General features: G+C 40.0%; 1 protein-coding gene across 4 annotated transcripts in view; it reads right to left on the bottom strand.

Annotated features, from left to right (window-relative positions):
• Nucleotides 1-26,293, bottom strand: part of MCTP1 (multiple C2 and transmembrane domain containing 1) — a 265,491-nt gene that overhangs the window by 214,697 nt on the left and 24,501 nt on the right. For 2 of the 4 annotated variants that reach the window (XM_015280543.4, XM_040655735.2), the window contains exon 1: nt 16,843-16,968. The exons of the other annotated variants lie outside the window; for them this stretch is intronic. In XM_015280543.4, the coding sequence (XP_015136029.1) occupies nt 16,843-16,917 (75 nt within the window). In that variant the 5' untranslated portion in view covers nt 16,918-16,968. Of the gene's footprint in view, nt 1-16,842; nt 16,969-26,293 lie in introns of those variants that run through there. 4 annotated transcript variants of the gene reach the window in all.

Here is a 26,293-nt window from a genome sequence, read left to right as displayed (position 1 = left end):
AAGAATGTCAGTAGCACTGCAGAGACTTCTTAGTATGCAGTATCATTTGACAGCTCTTAGAAAATGGTATGAAGCCTCTGTTAACAAAAATCATATGTGCACAACTCCATTACTCAGGCTTCTACTAATGAGTTGATTCTTGAAATATATCAGTTTTATTTTGTATCTTGAGCCAAAAAGAGTCACAAGCCATCAGTGATGCCCCTCTCTTCAGCAGAAAATACAACTTGGAAAGGCAACTGTCTTAGCCAGTGGTATGAAGCTTGTTGATCAACTTTCTGAGGTACCACAGACCCAGCCTGCTTCCAAAGTGCTTTGGAAAAAAAAAGGGATTTTAGCCACAGAAAGGTTTCAATGATTGCAGAACACGATACTTACAAATCATACTTGTTTGGAGGAAAAAAAAACACACACACACACAAAAACCCACAACAAAGTAAACAAACATCTACCAAAAAAAAACCCTGTTTTGTATTCCTAATCACAGTATTAGCTTTCTTCTTAAGGGGTCTCCAACTCACTACAAGCTGCCTGATGTGTCCAGCTCATCCTTTTTATTGCCACAGCATTTTTTATGCAAGTGGCAATACTGCAGATTGGGAACAACTGAGCATCAGTGACACACTACACTGGATGCCCTCTGCATTTGGTATTGGAATAGTTAAGTGTAATGAAAAATTTCTTCCAGTCATTGTATCTAAAAGTCATTCCACAGTGAAGAGAAGTTCTTTGATGAGGGAAGCTTTGTTATGTCTATAAAGGAATTTCCAGTCAACTCCCCATCTTCTCCAAGTACTGCTCTTACACTAACATGCAAATATTCAGTATTTTCCATAGCATTAATTCCATCTTCATTTCTCTTTGAACTGTTTTTCACTCTATGAAAGACTACAGTATCTAAGAGTTTTTTATATATATGCATATGTACCCATAAAATATGTTAATGCTTAGAAGACTGATAACAAGTTGATATTCTACTGAATATACTATTTTGCTAAATTAGCCCAAGTATTCTGTGACAAATACTGTGGTAGAACGGAAATCTTCTGAGTATTTCATATTACCTTAAAGCACCATTATTGTAATTCAATGATAGCCTCTACATTACATTAGATTAGCTGCTCTGGATGTTCATCATCTAACCATGAAGTGAGTAGAACTGATATTCAAGCTACAATGTTTCCTACCTTTCAATTATTGTAACACTCCGTAAAGCTCAGCAATGCCACCTAAATAGATCAACTGTCTCCAGAACTAGAAGCAAACTGCTGTGCTTCATGTGATAGGTGCAGAAGTCAGGTCTGCTCAAACAGAGGGGATTATTTTGAGGTAATGAAGCAATAAACTAAAGCATGCAGAATGAGTCTGCAGCTAAAATGATTACAGCCAGATTTACACAGAACAGCGTACAGACAGGAAGCTGGATTGGAGCCTTGCAAACAGGAAGAACAGCTGGAGTCACCTCTGTCCTGCAACTCACGCTGCAGCACAGCACTGCCCCAGAGAGGCACGCAGATTTCTCGCGCTCTATTTATTCATCCCCAAGCTCGCTGGAAGCAGCCTGAGTGTAAGCAGCCCCCTCTAATTTCAGGACCTTAGTTCCACTAACTAAATACTCTGCGGTAAGTCCTTCTGTCCCCCAGAGGAAGTCTCACAAATCCTTTTTGTGCTTCAAAACAGAGAAGCACAGGAACACAAACAGATGCCACAACCACTGCAAAGACAAACAGGATTTTGAAAGAAGTACTTGAACAAGCAGGGTGTACAGAGCTGGGAATAAGCATGAAGAGAACCATTAAAAAAAAAAAAAAAAGAAAGAAAAAGGAAACAAATTTTGATTCAACACAGCAATGTCTATTTCACCTTTAGCTGAGGAATTCTGACCTGATTTGGGTCTCACTTCAACAACATAAGGAGAAATTTAAGCACTTCAGAATTAGGTTTTACATAAACTGACAACTAAGTGGGAGTCCACCAAACTGTAGGTGCTGATGACAGAGGGCATTTGTTTAATTGTTCTTAAGCATTTAGGCACATAAGCTCATGGAAAGCACCTGCCACAATTCCACATGTAGGGCTCAAAAATCTCTCCTGGTGAGGCAAATGACACTGAAGCTAGAGGGATGGTCCCTCCCTCCCTCCCTCACACATCGTTATTTGGCAGAGCAACCAGAAGCTCCAACTTCAATTTCCATGATTGAGGAACCTGTGACTGCCATCCCAAAGGGAGCTCTGAACAATCAGTCTAATAAGTTAATTAGATACACCAGATTTAAGTATTTGGAAAAATCAGTGCCAATATGAATTTGCAGAAACTGGAGCCCGCAAGCCCAAAGGGCCAACTGTACCCTGGGATGCAGCCGGCCCAGCACTGCCACTAAGTGAGGGGGGGATGGGGGCCGTCCCCTCTGCTCTTCACAGCCTCACCTCCAGCACTGGGTGCCACAGTACAAAAAGGACACAAACCTTTAAGAGAGTGTCCAAAGGAGGGCTACACAGATGATGAAGGGTCTAGAGGGCAGGGTATATGACGAGCAGCTGTGGTCCCTGAGTGGGCTCAGCACAGAGCAGAGGAGCTGAGGGGAGGCCTCATGGCAGCTGCAGCTCCTCACAGGGAGTGGAGGGCAGCACTGAGCTCTGCTCTGTGTGACAGCGACAGGGCCCGAGGGAACGGCATGGAGCTGTGTCAGGGGAGAGGCAGCTGGGGGTCATGGCCCAAGTGCTGGAGTTCAAGGAGTGTTTGGACAGAGCACTCAGACACAGGGTTTGGATTTTGGGTGGTTCAGCAGCTGATGTTGAAAGTGCAGCACTCTCATTTTATGATTAAGAAGTCTCAGATCCTGAAATTCTTTCCTCATTTAAAACAAACTGCAGCTGACAGAAATTGAAGCAGAAACTGCTTCCTGTAAGATCCAAAACTGTCAGAAAAACCTTCATCTTAGCTATCTCATTTCTATCTTTAATGCAGCAAAACATGTGCTAAATTAAGTACTGCTTTTTTCTACAGTAACTTTACAGCAGTTTTGAAGTAACAGTAACAGTAAGTAATATTTTATTGTCAGGGAGCAATGGAGACTGAAAGTCTCAAGTTAGCTTTCAAAAAAAAAAAAAATTTTATTATAGCTGTAATTTAAGACCGTCCTCCCACAAATACATAGGAACTCTTACAATAAGGCATTAGAGGGCAATGGTGTAAAGATTACAAATTCTAAGAAAACAGCATAACATAATTAAATTGTGTACAGTTATGTCTAATGAAATACAGCCAGAGCTCAAAAATGCATTTTCATTGACTCTGTTAGTGAAGATGACACATACACCATGGAATTATCTGTCTCACAGCTGTGAAGTTCTAGTAATGTTACTACTAGCCTATAAACCATACAGCATCTTATTTTAGTCATCTCAAGAAGCACGTGTATATTTTTAACAAGTTCTGTTCCCATGATTTTTATGCGGACCTTCTGTCAGTAATTGCTGCTCTCCTGCCTTTCAGCTAATTACCTTCTTACCCCTCTGCTCTATGTTGAAATGCTTAATCTATTAGTGGGCCACAAGCATATTGATAATTTATTCATTTTTAAAATGTTTCTAGGGATGCAGAAATCCACAAGACCATGAAGGAACTTTTCATACAAAACAGGAAAAAATAACACTATATTACACCTTTCAACTGGCTGTCCCAAAAGCTCAGGGTAATAAGAAAACTGAATAAGGGCAAAACGCCTACGTATACTAAATGAAATGAGTCAGCCAGTACTCAGCAGAGCTGAACATTGAAATTGTTTAAGGTAGACATTTCTATACACAGGAAGTAAAATGGTTCCCAAGTCCTGTTTCCTTTCAGACTTCTTCCTCCGGCACTGAACAATATCTGACATTTCATTTTATTCATTTAAAAACCCTTCAAAGACTGTGCTTTTAAGGCATGTGATATGAAAAATTTACATTTTTGCTCATACAAGACTCCCAGCCTGCATTGTCTCTGAAATGAACTAACTGGAGACAGACAAGAGTCCACTGTATGAGTTTGGAGACTCTTTATCAAATATTCAATTAATCTATTTCCTTAGAGAATGTGAAATGTACATTAGTGCATTACCTCCCTCCTACTTTGTTGGGTTTTTTTTATGTACTACTCACTTTTTTATATAGAAAATACATCTGTTTATAAACGAAGTTTATACATATAAAATATGTATACATTTTAAAGATGATTTAACGTGAGCTTGACAAACATACCATAATTTAAGAACAGTTACTGTAACTGCTTCAGGAGTTGTTCTAAACAGGGAAGGAGTTGGGTTTGTTATTTTCAATTCTTTGCATCAGAGGCATAAATTTAACTAAATGCAAGTTGAAAAACGGAATAGCTATGGCCCTAAAAGTGCAGAAGTACTTACCACAACAGAGGGATAGACTACAGAACACTGTAAACCAGATGCAGCTCTAATACTCAGAATTCCTTAAATTATATTCAACCACAAGTATATGATGAGTCAAATGCAAGAAAGTCTAGTAAGTCTACTTACATTTCAGAGGAAAGGAAATTAAACAAAACAAAACAAAAACCCACTGATTTTGAAATTAGGATGCTTCAAAAAATTTTTAGGTAATTCTAATTTTCAAGTTTGTATGAAGTTGCAGTGAGATAAGCCAAGGGTTGAAATGTGCTGTAGTATAGTTCTAATTTCTCAACAAATAGAATGAAAATGTAGCACCAGCTGCTTTTAGTTTAGAGAAATTGCAAAAATACCTGTGGACCCAAACAACTGGAATATTGCTGTAACTAAGCAAAAACAGTTATGACAAACCCAGTGAAATCCTCCAACACTAAGAATATCAGAGGAACTGTATAAAGATTATTCGTCAAATTTTAAAGATGGTAGACACTGGAAGAAATCAGGCAATGGACATTCCAGGAACATAAATTTCCCCTGTCAGCATCCCTTGCAAAGAGATGCAGAATGGATGAAGCCACTCCTGAGAAAAGCTGAATGCCTCTACAGTTCTTTAGTTTTTGTTCATAGACAGGGGCATAGACAGAAGTACTCAGTAGGAGATATTAAAGGCATTGATTGTAATAAAATCATTTTTGATGATGAATCTCCAACTACATGCAAAAACATACTGTTTATATGCCAGTAAAAATTCCAGCTTCAATAAAAATGTCAGGCATGGCACACGATGCCTAGAACACCAAGCTGGACCATCAAGAACAAAGCAGAAGAAAATAGGTCACCTTTCAAGAATTAAAATTGAGCTTTCTGGCATATTTTTATTTTGCTTCCACTTTTTCCTGTTATTAACTATTTATCTTTACAAAATAAAAACTGATTCTCTAGGATGTTAGTCTCTATTTTCTAAGATCCACTATGCTTCAGCAATACTCATGGCTTTGCCTGAGATAACTACAAGATTTTTTGCCACCTTTGTAAAACACTCTAGAATGAAAGAAAAAAATATACCTAACATTATACTTCATTAAGTTACAGACTGAAATGATGTTCTGAAAAAGCAATATTTGTCAAACATGGCTCCTTCTGTCACATGTCAAAATAGCTTAGGTCATTCTCTACTTATTCTGCTACCTGTATACATCATCAGTTAGTAAGATGTTGATTAACGACAAACTCCTTTTTGCGAATCTAAAACATAATGACATGGATTACTGAATGTGACTCTGAATGTAAAAATCGAGTACTGGCCAATTTTCACACTTCATGCCTCTGTGCCTTAAGACACAGGAGAAAACTCTTCTACTTGCAGAAGTCAGAAAAGTACCTAATATTACTGTATGTTTTTTTCTGACTAAATCACTGTACACATCCTCTTAAAGATTTCTACCTACTAGCCCTAACCTAGACACAAATTTATGCAGTTAACTCACATTCTGCTTATGATAAAACATATCCTCCTTTTCTGGAGGTAATCAAAACCTGGCTGGGTGCTTTCCTCTGCAACCTGCTCTAGAGAACTGCCTCTAGCAGGGCTTTGGACTAGATGGTCTCCTGAGGTCGCTACCAACTCCTGTAATTCTGTGATTATAATGAACTCATTTTATGAACTAACAGATACACGACAGAGGTCATTCATTTATTACTAATCCCTAAAGTGAATACTTTGGCAAATAAAAGCTAAAACCATGGTTCCTGCCAGAGGGTTTTTCTAAATAATGGCCACATATGCTTTTTTTTTGGATGACAGTTACACTTAATAGTAGAAGATGGTTCTGAACTAATTAAGATTTACTACTCAGTAGACATTTACTGCTTAGAAGGGGTTACTCTTGCAAACTACATGCTTACCAGCTCTACTCTGCTGATCCCTTTCAGTCAATGGGATTGAATGCCCTGAAAATCCTATTGATTATGGGATGCCCTGAAACCGGAGGGAGAGTTGAGTGAGGATGAGGTGGGAAGACTGCCTCCAAGTGTGTCTAAGGTGAGGAGGTCAGTTCCACGCTTAAAGACTGCCTCCTCCAGAAAAGAAAGGAGGGTGATAGTCATAGGTGACTCCTCCTGAGAGGAACAGAAGGCCCGATATGTCAGCCTGACCATACCCATAGGGAGGAGTGCTGCCTCCCTGGGGCCCGGGTGAGGAATATTTCTAGAAAAATTCCTGGTCTGATCTGCCTCTCTGATTACTATCCGTTGTTGATAGTTCAACAGATAGATAGTAGATAGGCCAGCAGTGATGAGGTTGCTGACAGAAGCCTGAGGGCTATAAAAAATGATTTTAGGGAACTGGGGAGGTTAGTTGACAATGCAGGTATACAAGTAGTATTTGCAGGTATTCCTGCAGCGGCAGGGAAAGACAATGCAATGATCAGGAAAACCCATTGCATAAACACATGGCTGAGAGGCTGGTGCAAACGGAAGAATTTCAGGTTCTTTGATCATGGGGTGGTCTACTCAGCACCTGGCCTGAGGTCTGCAGATAGGTATCACCTGTCTCAAAGGGGGAAACGGATCCTTGCCCAGGAGCTGGCGGGACTTGTAGAGAGGTCTTTAGACTAGATATGAAGGGGGAAGGTGATAAAACTTGGCCTGCTAGAGATGAGCCTGGGGGGAGGATAATGGGATTAAGGGTGAGGCGAAGGGCCCAGCTAAAGTGTATCCATACCAATGCACGCAGCATGGGCAACAAACAAGAAGAGTTGGAAGCCATTGTGTAGCAGGCAAGCAATGACCTAGTTGCCATTATGGAAACGTGGTGGGACCACTCCTGTGATTGGAGTGCTGCAATGAATGGCTGCAAACTCTTCAGGAAGGATAGGCAAGGAAGGAGGGGCGGTGGCGTGGCTCTCTATGTTAAAGAGTGCTTTGAGGTTACTGAGCTTATGACTGGGGATGATAAGGTTGAATCCCTATGGGTTAAGATCAGGGGAAGAGCTGACAAGGCAGACATCCTGGTGGGCATCTGTTATAGACCGCCAAACCAGGATGAAGAGATAGGTGAGGTGTTCTATGAACAGCTGGCGGAAGCTGTGCAATCGCCGGCCCTTGTCCTCATGGGGGACTTCAACTTCCCTGACATATGCTAGGGCCTGTCTTGTTTAATATCTTTATTGATGACCTGGATGAGGTCATTGAGTGCACCCTCAGTAAGTTTACAGATGACACCAACCTGGCTAGAAGTGTCGATCTGCCTGAGGGTAGCAAGGCCCCACAGAGGGATCTGGACAGGCTGGATAGCTGGGCTGAAGCCAATGGGATGGGATTCAACAAGATCAAATGCTGGGTCCTGCACTTTGGCCGCAATAACCCCAGGCAACGCTACAGGCTTGGGGCAGAGTGGCTGGAAGACTGTGTAGAGGAAATGGACCTGAAGGTATTGACTAACGCTAGACTGAACATGAGCCAGCAGTGTGCCCAGGTGGCCAAGAAGGCCAATGGCATCCTGGCTTGTATCAGAAATAGTGTGGCCAGGAGGAAAAGGGAAGTAATTGTCCCCCTGTACTCAGCACTGGTGAGGCCGCACCTTGATTACTGTGTCCAGTTTTGGGCCCCTCACTGCAAGAAAGACATCGAGGCCCTGGAGCGTGTCCAAAGAAGGGCAACAAAACTGGGGCCTGGGGGTCTGGAGCACAGGCCTTATGAGGAGCGGCTGAAGGAGCTGTGATGATTCAGTCTAGAGAAGAGGAGGCTCAGGGGGGACCTTACTGCTCTCCATAACTACGTGAAGGGAGGTTGTAGTGAGCTGGAGGTCGGCCTCTTCTCTCGTGTAACTAGTGATAGGACTAGAGAGAATGGCTTCAAGCTGCACCAGGGAAGGTGCAGGCTGGATGTTAGGAAATACTACTTCTCTGAAAGGGTGGTCAGGCACTGGAATGGGCTGCCCAGAGAGGTGGTGGAGTCACTGACCCTGGAGGTGTTCAAGGAACGTTTGGATGTTGTGTTGAGAGACATGGTTTAGTGAGAATCATTGGTGATGGGTGAATGGTTGGACTGGGTGATCCTGTGGGTCTTTTCCAACCTTAGCGATTCTGTGATTCTACAAATAGGAAAGTAAACTGTAAAGTGGTGGTGACAGCTGGTGGAGCTACCTCTGACAGCACTATGCCCCTCTGCCTGAAGGAGCACAAGGTGGGAAGTGGGCATTTGCAGTTATGTTTTGCTCTAGTCATCACACAAAATAGCAGGGTTGTACTGACTGGCATTCAGACTTTGAGTGATGGAGTGACTGGTTAGGCTCCTTAGGTGTATCTGCTGTATAATAAAATACTCATATTCAGTTCATATTCTCTTCCTGAGAAAAACAGATACAGACATACTGGAAAGAGTCCAATGAAGGACTATTGAGATGTTCAAGGAAGCAGAAGCGGAGGCTCAAGGGGTTCTTACCCATGTCGATAAATATATGAATGGAGGTGCAGAGGGCAGAGCCAGCATTTCAAGGGTTTAAATTCACCTAAGGTTGCAGAACAACAGCAGAAATAGGAGACAAAAACAGTTCCTCATTTCTCAGGTAGATTCTTAGTTCCTCAGTGTGGTATGAGAACATGGTTAAAAGTCATATCCAAAGGACTGCATTCAGGACGCACCGACAGCTCTGTCTTACTTCCTCTATTACTCTCATGTGCTCTATATGTCACGTGCTTGCATCTTCTCTAATGTGTAATACCTTTACTTCTGTGTTGCATATTCAATTTCAAATTGCTCTTTCCCTCAGTCCTTTGTTTTGCCAAGGCACACATGCTCTAAATCCAACCCAACTTGTAATCACGTCCTTACTAAAGGCATGTTTTTCCCCAAATTCAGCATGCCTTTGTTATAGGAATACATGAGCACAAATTGTAAACAAATTCATTTATGAGTGCATGAAATCCATCCTTTTATACTTCAGTTCTGAGAGGTTCTGAACACGAGTAGAAACCTGTAATATCTCAATGCCAAAAGCCTTGTGTGAATTGAGTGCCTCTCAAACTAAATAATGAAAATTTAAAAGACTATATTTCATAATCAAAGTTCTTAAACCTGTGAATGTAGTATGTCAGACATTTCTGTAAATAATTATTCTGTTTATTGCACAGAAGCTCTTTTGCTTTAAAGTACTTCTGATTTGGTTTTAAATTATACAATTAAATGCTGATTCTTCACTTAAGTAAGGAGCAGATCAGTCAGAAGAGCCATATTCACATGAACAACAACAACAAAAAAAAGCAATGCAGGCATTTCTCTAAGGCATGCAAATTCTTTTTGAAAATCTCAGGAAAAACAGAATGTAAATAATGACAATAAAACTTTTTTAAAAGAATGTTCAAAAAAAATCTGTAGTCATATTGAGTGCTTTCTACAGAGGAATGTCCTTACATACAGTACAATATACACTTCATGAAAAAAGGACCAAATGAGTGTGGTCTGATTCCATAAGATTCCTGGTATAACAGTAAGAAAAAAATATTTAAAAAAGGGCTATTTTCAGGTTTCCACATTTCTTCACTTACCCCCTGGATTTCAGAGCCTGAGAGGACTATAAATTCACTCATTCTGAATGTTCTACAGTGTTCTGTAGATGCCTGCCACCATGTCTATCAGATTGTTTCAACAAAACAGAACATTTTGAGATGCAAAGAGACTGCTATGCACCTGGAGAAGCTGTTCTCCAATCTAATCATCCTAATATGTTCAAAATGAGTTTTCTAGGCATTACATAACAAGAACTAAAGGCAGGGAGCTCTGTCTTTACCAATTGATTGACATGCTTAGATTTATGTAATGTTGCACAAGGAAGCAAGGCACTATCTCCGTCTCCCCTGCTCTCAGCACTAGCAGGCTTCCAGGGAAAAATCTACTGAGGAGATCATCTTTGCACTGCTGAGGTACACCTGGTTTCCGCCACCTTTTAGGTAAGCTAAGCATACTAAACTTTAAGATTTATTCTGTCTGGCATTTTCTTCAGCCTGTGAAACATTTTTATGACAACTCAAGGGTCTATTTTTCAATGTCTTTTTAGAAACACAGATGCTGCATGCAGTATTCTAATGTCCCTCTTAGCCATACCTTACACAGAAGTAAAATCTACTCTCATTGCAGTCATGATTTTATAAATCTCAATGTCACTTCAGTTCATTTTGCTGACATGTTACAATAGGCATTCTGGCTGACCTGCTTGCTAGCTAAGACCTCTAGATCCCTTTTATAATTTCTCTTTTCCAGGATACTGTATGGCTCTCTAAGAGAAGACATCTGCATTCCTTAACTCTCAACATATAAATACCAAAATTTAGAAACTGGTGTTGGGGTTTTTTTTGAGGTTACAGCCTAAGGTCACTGCAAGTGCAATCTGTGCCTTTCTGTATCTATCTGCTGTCCATCTTATTAACAATGAATGTGTTTACTTTTAGATCATTTAATACAGTGTTGAAAAGCCTTCAATGGAATGTCCTCAAAACCTTCAGCTGAAATATTTCTGTTCAATGGCTATTTTTAACATGAATTTTAACAATACCACACAACAAAAAATTTTAGATGTAACTGTGATCAGCTCCTTGTAATGCTGTCACATACATTAAAGACAAAGGTTAAATTTATATCTTAAATCTCCCACCCCAGCATAGGATCACTAGCACTGAAAGAAAGGTGATATTGCTACAAACCTGTAACCCTGGACCTCCTGCTGACAGCACTTCACCAAGCTGATTCAGAGCTGTTTCCATTTGCCACGTGCACGCACGCTCTCAAGCGCAGTAGGTGGCATTGCACGGTACATCCTGATGCAGTAGACATAAAAGGAGGGAACTGAATCTTGTATTTTAAAATTAAAATTTCAATGACATTTTCAATAGATGTCCCAGGTATAAGCATTAATTATCCCTTTCTTGACATGCTTCAAACAAAAGTACTAGATCTGTGTCAACAGAAGCATCGATTACAGACTGTCTACTGTATTTGAATATACAAGGCTAGTAATATGAAGCCACTAAGTTTTTTTCGCTGTCATTTGAATAACACATGCCAAGAGAACTGCAAGTCAACACTTGATCTTTGTCAGCGTTAGTTCTTGTGTAGATATTTATTCAAGAATTTACATTTTTCTGCATTTCACCAATGACTAGAAAATGTAAGCTAAGGACAGCCAGTTTTTGTTCCCAGACAAAAATAATAAGTCACATTACTTTACAAACCTCATATTAGTTACAATCTGCAATGAGAAAATATTAACAGAAAATGTTAAAGGCCATTAATATCAGTTTATGAACTCCTACATACTGCACGCATTTTGATGCATTCAAAGAAAACTTCACTGCGGCTCTTCAGTACAGCTGCCTTGCCCAGCAAGTATTTTTCATAATTCAAACAACAGTTATCAGGACCTCACACTGTTGACTATGAATTACTCAATGTATAGCTTCCCTCCACACAAGCAAAGGTGAGCAAAGGTGGGCACTGACCTACAACAGCTACCTCATGGGGTAGTGTGTGTTCTGCATGAAATGTGATAGGGTACCATACACACAGATTTGTATTTTTTATATCTACATAATAAAAACACCAAACGAGCAATAATAAATGCCCCCTCCTGTACAAATAAGCTGAGGAAAAATAGCCGAGAAACACTAAGACTAAAATACTGACGAATGTCAGTTTCCCACACAAAAAGGTGAGTTCAAACCTAAACAAGTATGAGCCTCCAGAACATATTGTAAAATATGTGGCTGTTAAATCCTAGAATTGTTCCTGGGATTAATACCATCTCACCTCATCTCCTGCCACACCATTTTCAAAGACATTCAGTGAACTGATAACGACAGGACAAATGGGAAACCTGTATCAGAGTATATGGGAGCACATCAGTACTGCATGACCCAAAGAAAACAACCAGATATGAAGGAGAAAATAAATATAAGACTGAAAGAGTGTTCATAGTCTAACAAAAAAAAGCTGGGGTTCGCACAAGATTTGCTCAGAAAATACAGCAGCAAGTGACTGGGCCATCCACAAGACCACTGATATTGCAGTAAAATACCATAATCCAACCAGAAAATGAATTCAACAACCAAAAATAGCTGACCAAAGAAATCTGAATCACTGTGAATCAACAAACAACAGAATGTATATAGACAAATTCATGTTAATTACCATGTAATGCTGGTTATGATGTGTTTCTAAAAAATTTCAGTCATTTAGATCTTCCTGTAGAAATGTAAGACAAAGCATAGCATTTGTAAGAACCTAAAATGTGAAAGAGTTGCTTAATTGCACTTGCAAGAAAATGTGCTTGTTGAATAAGCATGAAAGTAGAAGAAAATTTGCAAGTAAATTTTAAGGACCAGTTGATTTTCATCGGTTTCCTCACGTACTTTTAAATAGCTCAGAAGATCTTTCTATATGCTTTTGGGAATGGTGTGAACTTATCTATGAATGGACTTATCTAGTCCATTCAGATTTGATAGTTCAAGAATTGCTTTGTAGACAGGTTTCTATCTTTTGTTCAGAATTAACCATTTCCATTTTTTAAGAAAGAAAGAAGGAACAAAGAAGTAAATATCAGCATTTATACCCAGAAAACTTTAAATCTCATGACTATAGTTCCTCTTAATTTTACAAGGCATTCACCTGCACATGCAGCTAGCTGACACTGGTACCGTTTTCTGTGATCTGCTTACCGTTGATACTGAAAAAGAAAGATGCTTACACCAGTAAGAATGAATTACTGGTGCTTATGGCAGTATTGCTACAATGTGACGATTCTGAAACTGTACAAGTAAAAAGCACTGTCATTCACTTATAAAACACCAATGTAATTACCACTTACAATACATAACAACAACAACAAAACAGACAGAATAAACAAAAAAGAACCATCACAAGAGCATTCACTTGCTAGAAAGAGAGGATGACAGTAACAGAAGAGAGAGCAGACTGAAATTCCAGTGGCAGCAGTGTACGCTTCCAGAGGACTTACAGCTGAAGTTGACTGAATACTATTAGTATTCTGTTCCTCATCAGCCTCAAAACAAAACAAAACAAAAACAACCCTCAATTGCCTTGTGCTTTTCAGGTAACTTTAAAGGCACATTCTTCTGAACGAATTTTCAAGAACTGCAGCTATAATGTAGAAAATGAGATTTTCTCTTTTGAAAAGTAATTGAAAGTACTTCATTTTAGTAATGATAATCTTTAAGTGACAGGTAATGAAGAACTATCTCTAATTGCTCAGAGAACTATTTTCTCGTAGAGACTTCTAGTGAGTTTAATTAAACAGATAATTAGGACAAAGAAGCATAACTAATACTTTCTTTCTAAATGATTATGTAAGCGATGCAGTTAAATACAGCTGAAACAATAAGTTTATTCACCTGTATAAGCTTTTCAGAAGATCTAGAGGTGCCTGTAAAACATCTCTTACGTCCTACAAGAGAGAAAAGAGGCAACTGAAAAAACTGTACCTCACACTACAGTTATATCCTGCCCACAGAGCAAGATACTTGCCAAGTACAAAAGTGAGTTTGTTTGCTGTATTAAAATACACAGAATCAAAGAATCACAGGGGTTGAAACGACCTCTGGAGAACATCTAGTCCAACCCCCTGCTACAGCACTTTCCGTACAGCAGGTCATACAAGTAGACATCCAGATGGGTCTTGAAGAGTTTTGATTTTGACAAATGAAGATCTGGTTTAAAACCTGTCTACCTAATACAGTTCCTCCTTATAAGATCCAGTTTCTGAAAGTCTGCAAGCTGACCTCTACTACCTGTCCCTTGTCTAATATAAGGTGGCCACAGGAAAAAAACAAAATCTATTTGCTATGTCTGTCTTGGCTCTTCAAGCTAATGCCCTTACAGGACCAGGGCTAAACAGATTCAGTATGCTCATGAAACACTGCCATCTACATTACACAGCAGCATCACCAATCTGCACAGAACTGCAGAAGGCAGAGGAGAGTGATGGGACATTTCAGTGCTCTCATGGCATCATCAATGGCACATTTTGTTCTTCATCAGTTCCATGATAAAGACTTTCCACTGCTGATTCACAAAAGAAATTTGGATTCAGAGTTTGACAGTGTAACAGAAAATAACGAATAAAAACAAGAAAAGCAATACAGAGGAGATGTGGGGATTTAACATATTCTCCTCCAATGTCATATAACTAGAGAGCAGTCAAACTTCAAACTTCTGTTCTGACAAGGAAGTACACAAATGAAGGCACATCTGGGAAGGCCAGATATCTCTCAAAGAATAAATCTAAACTTAAGCACAGTCAGTTGCCTAGCTGCCAAGATTGCACACTACGAATGTATATGTCAGTCCATTAATGAACACATTACAGCGTGCTTCACTGCAGCAGAGACGTTGACAATAATTCTTAATAAGCAAATCAAAATAAGAGGTAATTGAAATGGAGTCCCTCCCTTCAAAAAATGAGGTATTGCAATCATCCACCGTCACTAATCACCAGAACGTCTGGGAATGGGGACTAAGAGGTACTTCACTTTGAGATACTGGAAACCTGTAGCTTGTGAGAAAAGTCTGTGAGGTTTAAGTATCCAAGTTGCACAGACTGTAGAATGACTGTGAAGAAAGAATAGTCCTTTTCCAACAAACAGGCTTTTTTGCTTTCTTCTTAGAACCTGGTCAAATATTTGCTCAATTTTTTTTTTTCCAACTGGCAGCATTCTTGACACTTCAAAAGGTATGTGACTATGGTATTGAAATAACTAATACATCATATAATCAATTTGTCATTGCAGTAAGGAATATGTTTAAAAAAATCAAACAACCTTCTGACTATACCTTTAGCATAATACAAGGGCAACATTATAAACATAAACTAATAAGCAGCATCTGGAATAGATCTGCTATCAGAAACCAATTCTGTGGTATACCAGATTATTTAGAAATCATTAACACCCACACGCATATACAGAATTTTGTGGTATTCCTGCACCTAAAAAATCGTCACTCTTCCTTTTGAAAACTGAATATCAGTGTTTCTTTACAACTCCTCTCATAAATAACTTCTGTTGAAGAATTATTTTAAGTTTTTATGCCACCACTGCATTAACCTTACAATAAAGAGAAGTACCTTAAATGTCACATGAAAGTCTGAAAACATCCCAGTTGTTATACATAAATCTGAAAAAGCATGCTACACGTTTAAACATATGCACCTTTTGAAAATTAATATTTGCTGGAGGATAGTTAATAGAGCTTATGTTTAATATGTTACTTGTAAAATATGTTTACAAATGCAAATTAAAATTTTATCTGAAGCAACACGGGCATAAGAGTATTTGCTTTCAGAAAATGACCATAGAAAAAAATAGGGAAATTCAATGAAGTTTGCTGTTTTCATTATTTGTATGTTCAGCAGAGATTTGGAATACAGTTACTAGGTCTGGGATCTGCAGGACCAAAAATAGTCCTGGGAGCAAAGAAACAAAGGCGTGCTCCTTTTTGGCCCCAGAATACAAATTCTTGTAATCTTTCCTCACACGCCTTAAGCTGTGTACCCACTGAAGACATTTATTTTTATGAATAGCCTGAAGTTCAAATCAGAAACTAAACTTCTACTGTGGTTAACCCATCTCATTTAAATAAAGATGATAATTTCCAGACTGTTCCGCTCCAGACACCTTATGTAGTAATTTTTTCCTGAACTGAATTTTGGATGATTATAAACTGCGAAGTTCAATTTTTATTATTATTTAAACAAGATGCTACAGTTTTGCAAAAGCAAAACAAAGCCTCCTAATCTTGGTCTCAACACTTGGCAGGCATGCTCTGCCTTGCCGTGGCTGCCGCTTGCTGAGATTTAACACAAATTAGCTTTAAATAAGGTAGTTCAAAAACACAGATGAACTTAGACTCAGCTAAACGAACAGCCAAAAAGACGTGCAGAAATTCTTATGGTGGTTAGCTCTAACCAGCGTCCTCACTGGTGAACTCAGAGTATATGACAGAGAAATTGGTGGTTAATAATTAACTCATCATCACCACTATGATATGGGTATATAAGGCATACTATTAACCACAGAAACAGAAACAGGCAGATACAACTTGCTTAAGAGATTTTGCGGAGCGCACGCAGGCTCCCAGCACACAGATCTGCACTCTGCCTGCACAGCCCCATCACCTGTTCATAGTAGAACCTCACGGTCAGCAGAACCTGCACGAAAAAGATCAGTTAATCACATCACTGGAAAAGTGTACGGTAAGACATTAAAATACAAAAAAGATCCTGAAACACCGAGCAGAGCAGAGGAGTTACTAAACTGAGTTAGTTCACATAAATGTTTGAAAAGCAATATTCCACCAGGCAGGGTAGCTCACACAGGCTCTGATCAGAAGCACATCACACAGTTACCTCGCTGTATGTATTCAGAGCACTTACTCCTCTTAGCAAGACAGTTTTCTTCATGCATTTTCGCAGGGGACTATAGACTCCTATGGAACCATACGTGTTCATCTCCCTTTGTAACACAGCTGCTCCCCTCACGAGCTGGTTCCTTCCATGGTCAGAGCTGCAGCCAGGAGAAGGCTTTTTATATTGTAGGCAGGACAAAACAAGGAGATTAGCCGGAGCCTGCAGAATCGGAATTTACAAACATACACCCAGCACTGTTTGGACAGTGTTTTTTTCCTGAGAGCAGAACAAATTCTGCCATTTGCAATCTGTGCAGTGATCTGACTTCTTGATAAGTTCTGGCTTCTCAACATCAGCGGTGACCTTCATATATCCTCAGCTTGACAAGCAAGCTCCGCAGCCCACCTAGGAGAGAGTCTGAAACTGATCACACCATTGGTGCAGAGCTCCTGCACTGCTTCATTCCAGCACCACTAGCTTTTAGTTTTTACAGTATTTAGAGCATGCATTATGTAAAATACACTCATTAAAAATAAATAAATAAACAACACAATGAAGTCCTTGAAAAATCTCTTCATAAGAAAGCAGATACTTCATATTTTGGTAGCATTTCCACTTCTCCCAGCTGACCAAAAGAAGGAAAAAAAAAAAAAAGGAAAATTAAGTTATAACTGCAGTTTTTTATGATGCAAAGATTTTTACTTCCTGAACAGTTCACTAAAATCCAAAGATGCAGACAGAAATAGATGTTGGCAAATATAGTTGTAATTTTTTGATAAAGTCCACCTTGCTAAAGGTTCTGTCACCTAAGGTACAGACATGGGCATCACCAGGTGAAGGGTTTCAGACTGTGACGTCTTCATTAAACAGGAGACACTGAGCTCTAAAGGGCAGATCTGAAACGTGTTCTGGACTACGCTTAATGTCATACAATGAGTTGAACTGGGTCGTACTGACATGTAAGCAGTGCAGGGGATATTTTAAAAAACAAAACATTTTAAAGCTTCAGGAACATGGGGATCACAAATGTAAGTGGTACATGTTTGGGAAAAGTGTTAGTAAATAGGGATTAAATTCACATATCTCAGCTGGTATAAATAGGAAACCAGGCAAATAGAAGAACTACTGGAAAGTCAACAGGTACTCCCAATTTGGAGAACATCTGGTTTTGTTATGTTTATGTCCCATATTTGAAACAACTCACTAAAGCTTAGGGCACACATTTTTTCCTGTCTCTATGATATTTGGCTTTTTGCTTTTGATCAGTTTCAATCTAACTCTTATTTTACATTTCATAGTATGCAAGCAGCTTAAAGATCTAAGAATAGATCTGCGTGTGTTCTCAAGCTAAATAATTCAACAAGATCAAGTGGTTAAAAAAAAAAAAAAAGACACCACCCTACTATCTGTGATTTTGAAAATCATTTTTCCTCTTGGGCACACAAGGCAAGAACATACCACACAGCTATTTTTAGGAATTTATTTGAAAGCACGAGTTCTCTTTTTTTTCTATTTCTTCCAGAAATTTAATAATGCATAGTATTGGAAGGTATAACAGAACATTCTGACCTTTGATTTTGTCAGTTTTCCAGTATTCTGCCACAATCTGCTTAAAAAAAAAAAAAAGAAGGAAAGAAACAAATAACCTCTTCCTGTTGTCCCTTCAATAAAAAGGAACCATTCCCTTGCTTTTCCATAAAATTCTTCATTTATTCTTTCACCTAGGTCTTGACTAGGCTGTGGTAGTCAACCTCATGGCTTTACTTAGGTATCTTACAATACAAAAAAGAAAATCAGATTAGCAGTCTCATTTGTCAGTGGAGTCAGTCCTGTGGGCTTTTCCTTCTTATTTAAACACAGTGGAAACTGAGATGAAACTATGAACAAATTTCACTTTTTTCCTTTTATTTGGAATTTCTCTTCCTATTAGCTACCTCCTTCAAATTCTTCAGCACAGTCAGAAGGTCTCCTGTTTGCAGTGTCTTCCTGCAGGTAACAGCATAAATCCCTTCCACTCTGGAATTATTTTTAAACTCCTCTCCTTCGGGAGAGTTACTGAGAGCAACTTTGCAACGGAAGAACTGAACACAAAGAGACCCACATTCACAACATGGAAATAATTCATATCCTGGCTGACAAATTAATTTCTGTTACAAGGAGAACTGACCCACTTTTGTGTGAGGCAGATTTTTTTATTTTTTGGTATTACAAACCAAATTCCACTCCCTCATACCAACTTCAGAAGAGAAACAACTCCATGAATGTCTCTCTCTGGCCTGCTCCCTGACCACAAAGGCTCCCTCCTGCCCACACACCCAGCTCCTATAAGTCCAGTGGTCACTGCAGTCCTTCCCCTGGATTCTGCACTCACTGCCCTCACTGGGCAACCATGACTAGACTACAGACACGATCCTCCTTGGGTCTTCTTTATTTCTCCTCTTTTCCTAAAGAAGAATCTTTTCAAATGAGGAACATCGCATGCTTTCTTGGGAGCACTGCAGCATATCAAACCCATTCTGACATCAGACTGCATGATCTGGAGTCTCTCTGCAATTGAGATTATCAACTAGATGCTTACCTAAATCCTACTAATTGTAACTTACCATACTAAAGGACAATAGATGTCATTAATAGTAACTACAGTCTTCACTGTCCAGACGGAGCTCAATAGTAAGCAAATGCTGACCCATAACTATGCTGAATGTGGACATTTCTAAATTACATTCATTAATGTATGTATAACTGTCAATGCACTGATACTCAGTGATATGGAAAGGTTGAAACTGTTGCCCCAGGATAGAGGACAAAACCAGCACAAGGCACCACTTGCTAGAGCAGGTCCAAGCTGACAGAGTCAAGCTAGTCTGCTGAATCCATCATCTCAACATGCAGCTGCCCAATCACTACTTCCTACCATCTGCTTACAGGAAGAATACATGAAAGGAGATAAGACATGAAACACATCTCTAGCAGAGAATTCAACTGCTCCATGTGTACCAAAGCAGACAGGCAGGTGATTCCAGTAAAGTAAGAAGTTTTTCTTATACATTCTAGCCCAAGAACAGAACGTACTGCATGCAGGTTGACAAATAAACATTGGTTTCTTTTGCAAAGGTCACCACCATGTGCTGCTGTAAAGTTCTGGCTGTGCACATATCTCCTAACAAGGCTAAATCTTGCACAGGAGCACAAATCTTCTTTTGTCAGAAGAATCATGACATGATAAAAGAAAGGTGCTGAAGCCAGAGGTACAACTCAGTTTTTTGGAACTGGCCTTGGAAAAAAAAAAAGAAAAAGAAAAAGAAAAAAAAAAAGCAGAGACCTGAGGCTGAAAGAAAATGTTCCCGAAGCACCTGTAAAGAACAGGAGCACAGCACGCTCTGGCACCCTGACAGTCACCTAGCTTTATTACTTGGCAAACAGGAAAGGGAATACTTTCCACTGCTATCCTCTGTTCTCTCCCCTATGCTTCGTGTTAGGAGACTGCTCTGTCTCTTCACCACTCTTATTCTCCCTGTACCTCTGTGCTGCTGCAAGGATCTCCATCAAACAGAACAAAGGTGGGCCTCTGGCCCCTCTACTGTTTTGCCGTTGCTGTTTGCACCTGTTCAATGCCCCAGGCACTAAGAAGGTTGGCAGAGGCCTGTCAGAGGGTGGGCACCTCCAGCCATGCTCCCAGGTTCTGTCAAATGGGTGAAGGACAGAAAACTCATCTTTGCTCTGTAGGTATCTTTCGAGCATGTACATTTTTCTCATGGTGATTTGGTCTCACGCTTGCAGTACTTTTTCAGATTTTCTGCATGAGTAAGCTATTTCCTTTTGGTTGGACTATGCAGATCTATGTCTGCCTTTTCTTAATAGCACCTGTTATTTGCTTTAAGAAAAAAAAAAAAAGTCACATCTACTTTTGTCTCCTACCTCAACTAATAGCATGTACCTATAAGCATGGTTGCCATAACTTTGCGGTTGAAATGAAATGAATAGCAAGAAGTCATCTACAGCCACAAATACCTGAATTACCTGAAAATCCAGGCTGCGAGGTTTTGCCTACTAGAAAAAGGTGGGACATATTCAGATTGCAAGTCTGCCAAAGCCAGAAGGGTTCTCAAGGATTTTGATTGCTTTTTTTGACAGAGCTCTCATTAGGAAGTGTTCCCATCTAGACCAACAAGTCTGAGAAGAAAAGCACATTTAAGCAAATGCACATCATGCACCCAGTTATCAGCAAAACAATGATCTGCTACAGCTCCATTACAGGGGAGACTTCTTATTCTCAGTTCCCACTCACGCGTTCAACTCTGGCAAGTTCCCCACCAGCTAGTTTCTCCCACGTCTGATAACTGCATCTATCTTGTTTTTCCCACGGCAAACAAAACTAACACTGCTAACACCTGCTTGCTGTTGGAATTAAGTTTTCTGTTTACAATGGCTTCATGTTACAGAAGCATGCTAACATATACAAGCAAATATAAGTACTTTTGACAACCTGCTAACCCATGTAGCACATTCTACTGCAAACACACGCTAACCTCTGACATGCAGTTTGCACTGCTTATTGCCCACCAGTACCATTAAGTTCTGAGTGATTCCCTTACACCTGCCTGCTGGCACAATCTAGATCACAGCAAGCAGCTCTGCTGCAGCACCCCTGCCTCCTGCCCACCTGCAGGATCTGCACCAGCCCAAAAACACTGCTCCCATGGAGCACAGAGCATGGCCTCAGGAGGAAGGGCAAGCTCTCTGCTGCTGTGCTCCCAGCAGCCACCCAGAAACACAATCCACATCCAAAAAGCACAGAAAGAAACCGAGGAACTGCGCAACTAGCACTTAAACAAACAAGCAAGCTTTCCCAGGGATTAAAAAGACAATGTTAAACATCACAGAAATCTTGTTCTGTGGAGTCTGCTTGAAAGTTAATTTTTCTGCTCAGCAGAAAAGCAAAGGTCTGCAGCTGCCAGACAGTGGCACACGTGCTGGCTATTCCACCCTGTGCCCCTACATGGCAGTCCCATGCTGTTCCTGGACAGGACCCTCGATTTCACCCCCCCTGACTTGGGGACTCAGCTGCTTTGGGATCTCAGCACCCCACTGAGCTGCCTCCCCATTACACAACTGTGGTCCAGCATTCACTTCTTGCATATGCAAAAGAGCAGGCAAGTTACATGCTCCAACTAAAAGTAATGAAGGTCTGCATGCTGCCTTCGGCTGCCTTACAGCCTCTCTCAGTGCATGTGCTGAGATAGGAGAGCTCACAGCGACTACTTTGGCAGAATGAAGACACTTGCAGAATAAGAAACAGTAAGGCTGTGTACAAAGTTTGTCAACAAGCAAGTTCACTCATCCTTTCAGAGGCCCCAGCATAGGAGTCACAGGAAATTCATGGTTGTAACAGCACAAGAGGCCTCTGCCCCATGCCTCCCTGTACAGGAAAATGTTTCTGCAGTGCTGACCATGCCACTGCCACACCTGCACCCACCTTGCAGAGCCACGCTGCACGATACGTGTATACATCTGTAACTTTCAGCAGAGCCAGATCTCTCAACTTCATGCTTTGCTGCTTCAAATATCCAGCTTCTGGTTTAGGAGAGAGAATATATTTTTGACCAGTTACTCCTTCAGTGTGCCTGCAGCTACAGAACTGCAAGTCACCTCTTTGCTTCTTTTCATAGACGGACAGATGGCAGCAAAAGTTAACCCTTTGAATTCATACCACCCACAACATAAAAATAGTTAGGCAAATGAGTCATGTTCATGGATACAATACAGATGGCTTCCATACTCTCCACATACTAATGTGGAGAGCACAGCAGCCACAGTCAACTGTCACCTTGTAAAGTATGACAATTATTTTTTTGTGCTTGAAATAGTGCAGCAGCATTTATAGAAAGCAGCTACAGCTGGTCCCGTGGCGATTTTTGTTACTCTGCACACACAAGCAAGGTAGACATACACATACACCATATATACACAACCTGCAAAATAACTGGGAAGAGTATCCCCTTCCCTTGTAACTAGTGGTGCTGGAGCAAACATAGCCTCGGAATTTACAGATCAGGTAATGCTGTTCAAAAGCACTGGCAAAAACAGTCATGTTTTGCTGAACAAACAGCTTAAATCCAGAAAAAGCAACATGACCTATTCAGCTCCTCCAGCTGACACAGTCCATTCAGGTATTTATTTTGCTAGTTTCAATTACAATACATATGATTGTAATGGCCAGCTGGTATCAACTAAAATAAGAAATAAGACATTATTATCTTCTTTTCCACTGTGTGAAAGATCTCTTAGTGTCTGTCTAACCATCTAAACCTTGAAAGGAAGATAGTATACAAATGTTTTGACTCCATAGACACAGGAAGGCCAGTATGTAGTGATAAAGATTATAGATGGTTATATATTTTGCATCGTTATGTCTGAAAAAAAAGCTTAAAGTGTAGCTTTTTTTCTTTTTTTTTAATAACATTCCTTTACTGCACTTTCTTTGTGGTTCAGCATTAGTCTGCACATACATCAGTCAGAAACCTGAGGATCTGTTTCTCCATTAAAACCAGTTAATCCCTAGTCCCGCAAATCTACCTCTGCACTTGACATTTATATAGACATCAGCAACAGCAAAACAAAAACATCACTTTGGATGTGTTTTGAGGTATAGAGAACATCCATTTCCATCATCCCCAATCACCACAGATGGGCACAGAAAATGCTACACACAGCGGACTGAGTGCACAGCCAAGCTACTGATCCTACTTCTGCTGTCCATCAGCAACCTCAGGTTGTAGAGGCAAAGTTGTTTCACTCAGCAGCTCTCCCTTCTCACAGATGCACATACAACCCAATTATATATCTCTGATTTGCTGTGGCTTAATAAGTGGCTGTCAGTTGACCTATATTATCAAGTGACCCATGAGAGTGTCCTCAGCTCATCACAAGTGTATAATAAAATATGCACTAGTAACCTCACTGGCTGCAGCTGCCTGTACACATTTCTCCATTTTCCAGCAGCATATATGTTCACTGCTTTTATGTTCACTGTGAATTTTCCATATACTGAAGGAGGCTTTTCTCCTTTAGGGTACTTACTCCTGTAAAGTATTCCCTGTGTTTCCAAGCAAATGATGTTACCTTGCTGAATGATGAGCAAGACATGATCTACAGGCAGCCACATGCCTTGCTGAAGATGTAAATGCAACAGCAACACTTAATCAAGTTAAGTGATAAATCAGATAGATATCTGCTAGCCAAAACTGTGAAAAACACAACTTCAGTGATTGATGATGAATGCCACATGACAAGGTCAAATATAAACACATAGGCAAGGAACTGATTTGGATGCAGCTGCATGTCTGTAGCAGAAGCAACCTCAGATATACAGAGGCAAGATGACAGCCAAAAATTTTTGGGAAGAGTAATGGTTAGCAGGGCTAGCCTGAGATTATAAGCAAGGACACTGCATGTTTGTTATGATCCTACTGTGTCCAGCAAAAATGAAGGGACAAGGGAGTTGGATTAGGTTCTTTGTAAATTAACAGGGCCTTATCCAAAGAACTCATCCAAGAACAGGGCCTCATCCAAAGAACTCGCTTAACTCATTAGTTGTGCCTTCAACTACTCACAAGGCTCCCAACAACAGATAGCTCGTCAGGGCTGAGGAAAGGTTCTGTTTGCATTATATGCATTTTTTGATTTTTAAAATGCTGGAAAGCTGAGGCTGGAAATTTGAACCCTTATTTTTCTGGTGCCCACTGTTCTGGTTTTGGCAGAGCTTGCTAATTACATCATTTCAACTTACACGTATAGAATAATATAAAACGTGTACAATGCCAAGAAGGATAATACATGACTTGTACAGGTACCCACACATTCACTTGTCTTATTTGCACAACACTCAGTACTCAGCAGTACAGAGATTACTCACAGTACTCACAGTACTCACTGAGCACAGAGATTAATTACAGGCCATGTGAGAAACAGCAGTACAGAATTTTCTTTATGCAAGACTGGCGTAAATAAATGCATCCCTCTACCATTCATGATTCCTTGTGGTTCACATTATTGTTATGTATAGCTGCAATATGATCTTTGCATTATTTTTAAAATATTTTATTGCATGTTTCATTTTTCCTCTCCATAAATCTTTTGATAAATCACTTAAATGTGAATAGCCCAGATTTAGTTTCATTCCCTTTTCTTCTCTAAAAAAGCCATTTCATGTTTTAAGATAAGTAAACCAAGATAAACCAGACAGCAGCAAACACCTAGTTAACAAAAGAATTAACCACAAAGAAGTCAATAAACAAATAAACAAAAAAATCAAGAAGTACAAAAATTCAGTATCTAACTGACTTGGCTTTTCACAGGCATCTCTAACATAATCATATGCAGTAGTTTTACACCACTACAATCTAATCCTTTGTCACTGCTGGTTTATTGATTGCATAAGCTGTTATTACCATCACTGCATCATCTGTAGCTTTGTCTTCAGAATTCATCTGAGGCAGAAAAAGTTCTTGTTAGACTTTGCCCTTGGACATTATCAGTCTGAACAATTACATCAGCTTTAGCCAGCACTTTACCTGGACACCATTTGAAACTGTAATGGGCCCAGCTTGTGAGGCTGTCACATAAAAGTAAAAACTGCTACATACGTACTTACAAGAGCTACTGATATTTACTATAAACTGGGTTTCTTAAAACAGATTCCTCACCCTCCATCTCCTCTCCATCTGATTAGCAGGGCAATTTCCTTCACTCCCTGCAAAGCTGGAGATGCTTTCTGTCACCCTGTACTGTTCAAGAAGCAGGACATGAAGAATAGATCCTTGGCACTACTCTCAAATCAGTAACTCAGGTGCATCAGGGACATGGACCTGACATTTGCCACCTCACCAGTGGGGGACAGCAGTGGTTTCACAGACATGGCTGAGCAGCCAGAGCTCCTCCCTCAGCAGCATAAGACTGTTGTTGGCACAGCAAGACCCTACAGCTGCTCCAAGGCTGTTTCTGTGTCCTTAGGACATTTTTATTATGGTGTTTATGGACAAGGACAATGCTGATACAACTCCAGTCTAAAGGCTATACCAAATGAGAAAAGAGTTAGAATATGAACAGACTCAAAAATAAGCTCAGTCCAATTTTTATTTTGTTTTTATTCCACTAAACACTTTCTGTTAGCAACCTTTCTTTGTTTCACGCAAGGTTTTCATCTCTCTCCAAAGATGCTGGAGTACCTTCAGTCTGCCTGCTCGTGTTCATTTACACGATCTGTTGCACACCACAAGGGATCACAAGCAGTACATCTGCCTGATGCTAGAGACACCTTAGTTTTTGCTATAGGACTGATGGTATTACGAGTGTCTCTTCAGAGCTTCTGGAATCAATACATCACAACGAAGTATTACACTTTCAGTTTAAAAGGTTTTTGATGTTGTTAAGAAAAAAAAAAAAAACAACACAACATCTGCTCATTGAAAAAAATACA

This window comes from Gallus gallus, chromosome Z (genome assembly GCF_016699485.2).
Source record: "Gallus gallus isolate bGalGal1 chromosome Z, bGalGal1.mat.broiler.GRCg7b, whole genome shotgun sequence".
Classification (NCBI taxonomy): domain Eukaryota; kingdom Metazoa; phylum Chordata; class Aves; order Galliformes; family Phasianidae; genus Gallus; species Gallus gallus.
This window is presented reverse-complemented; position numbering and strand designations above follow the sequence as displayed.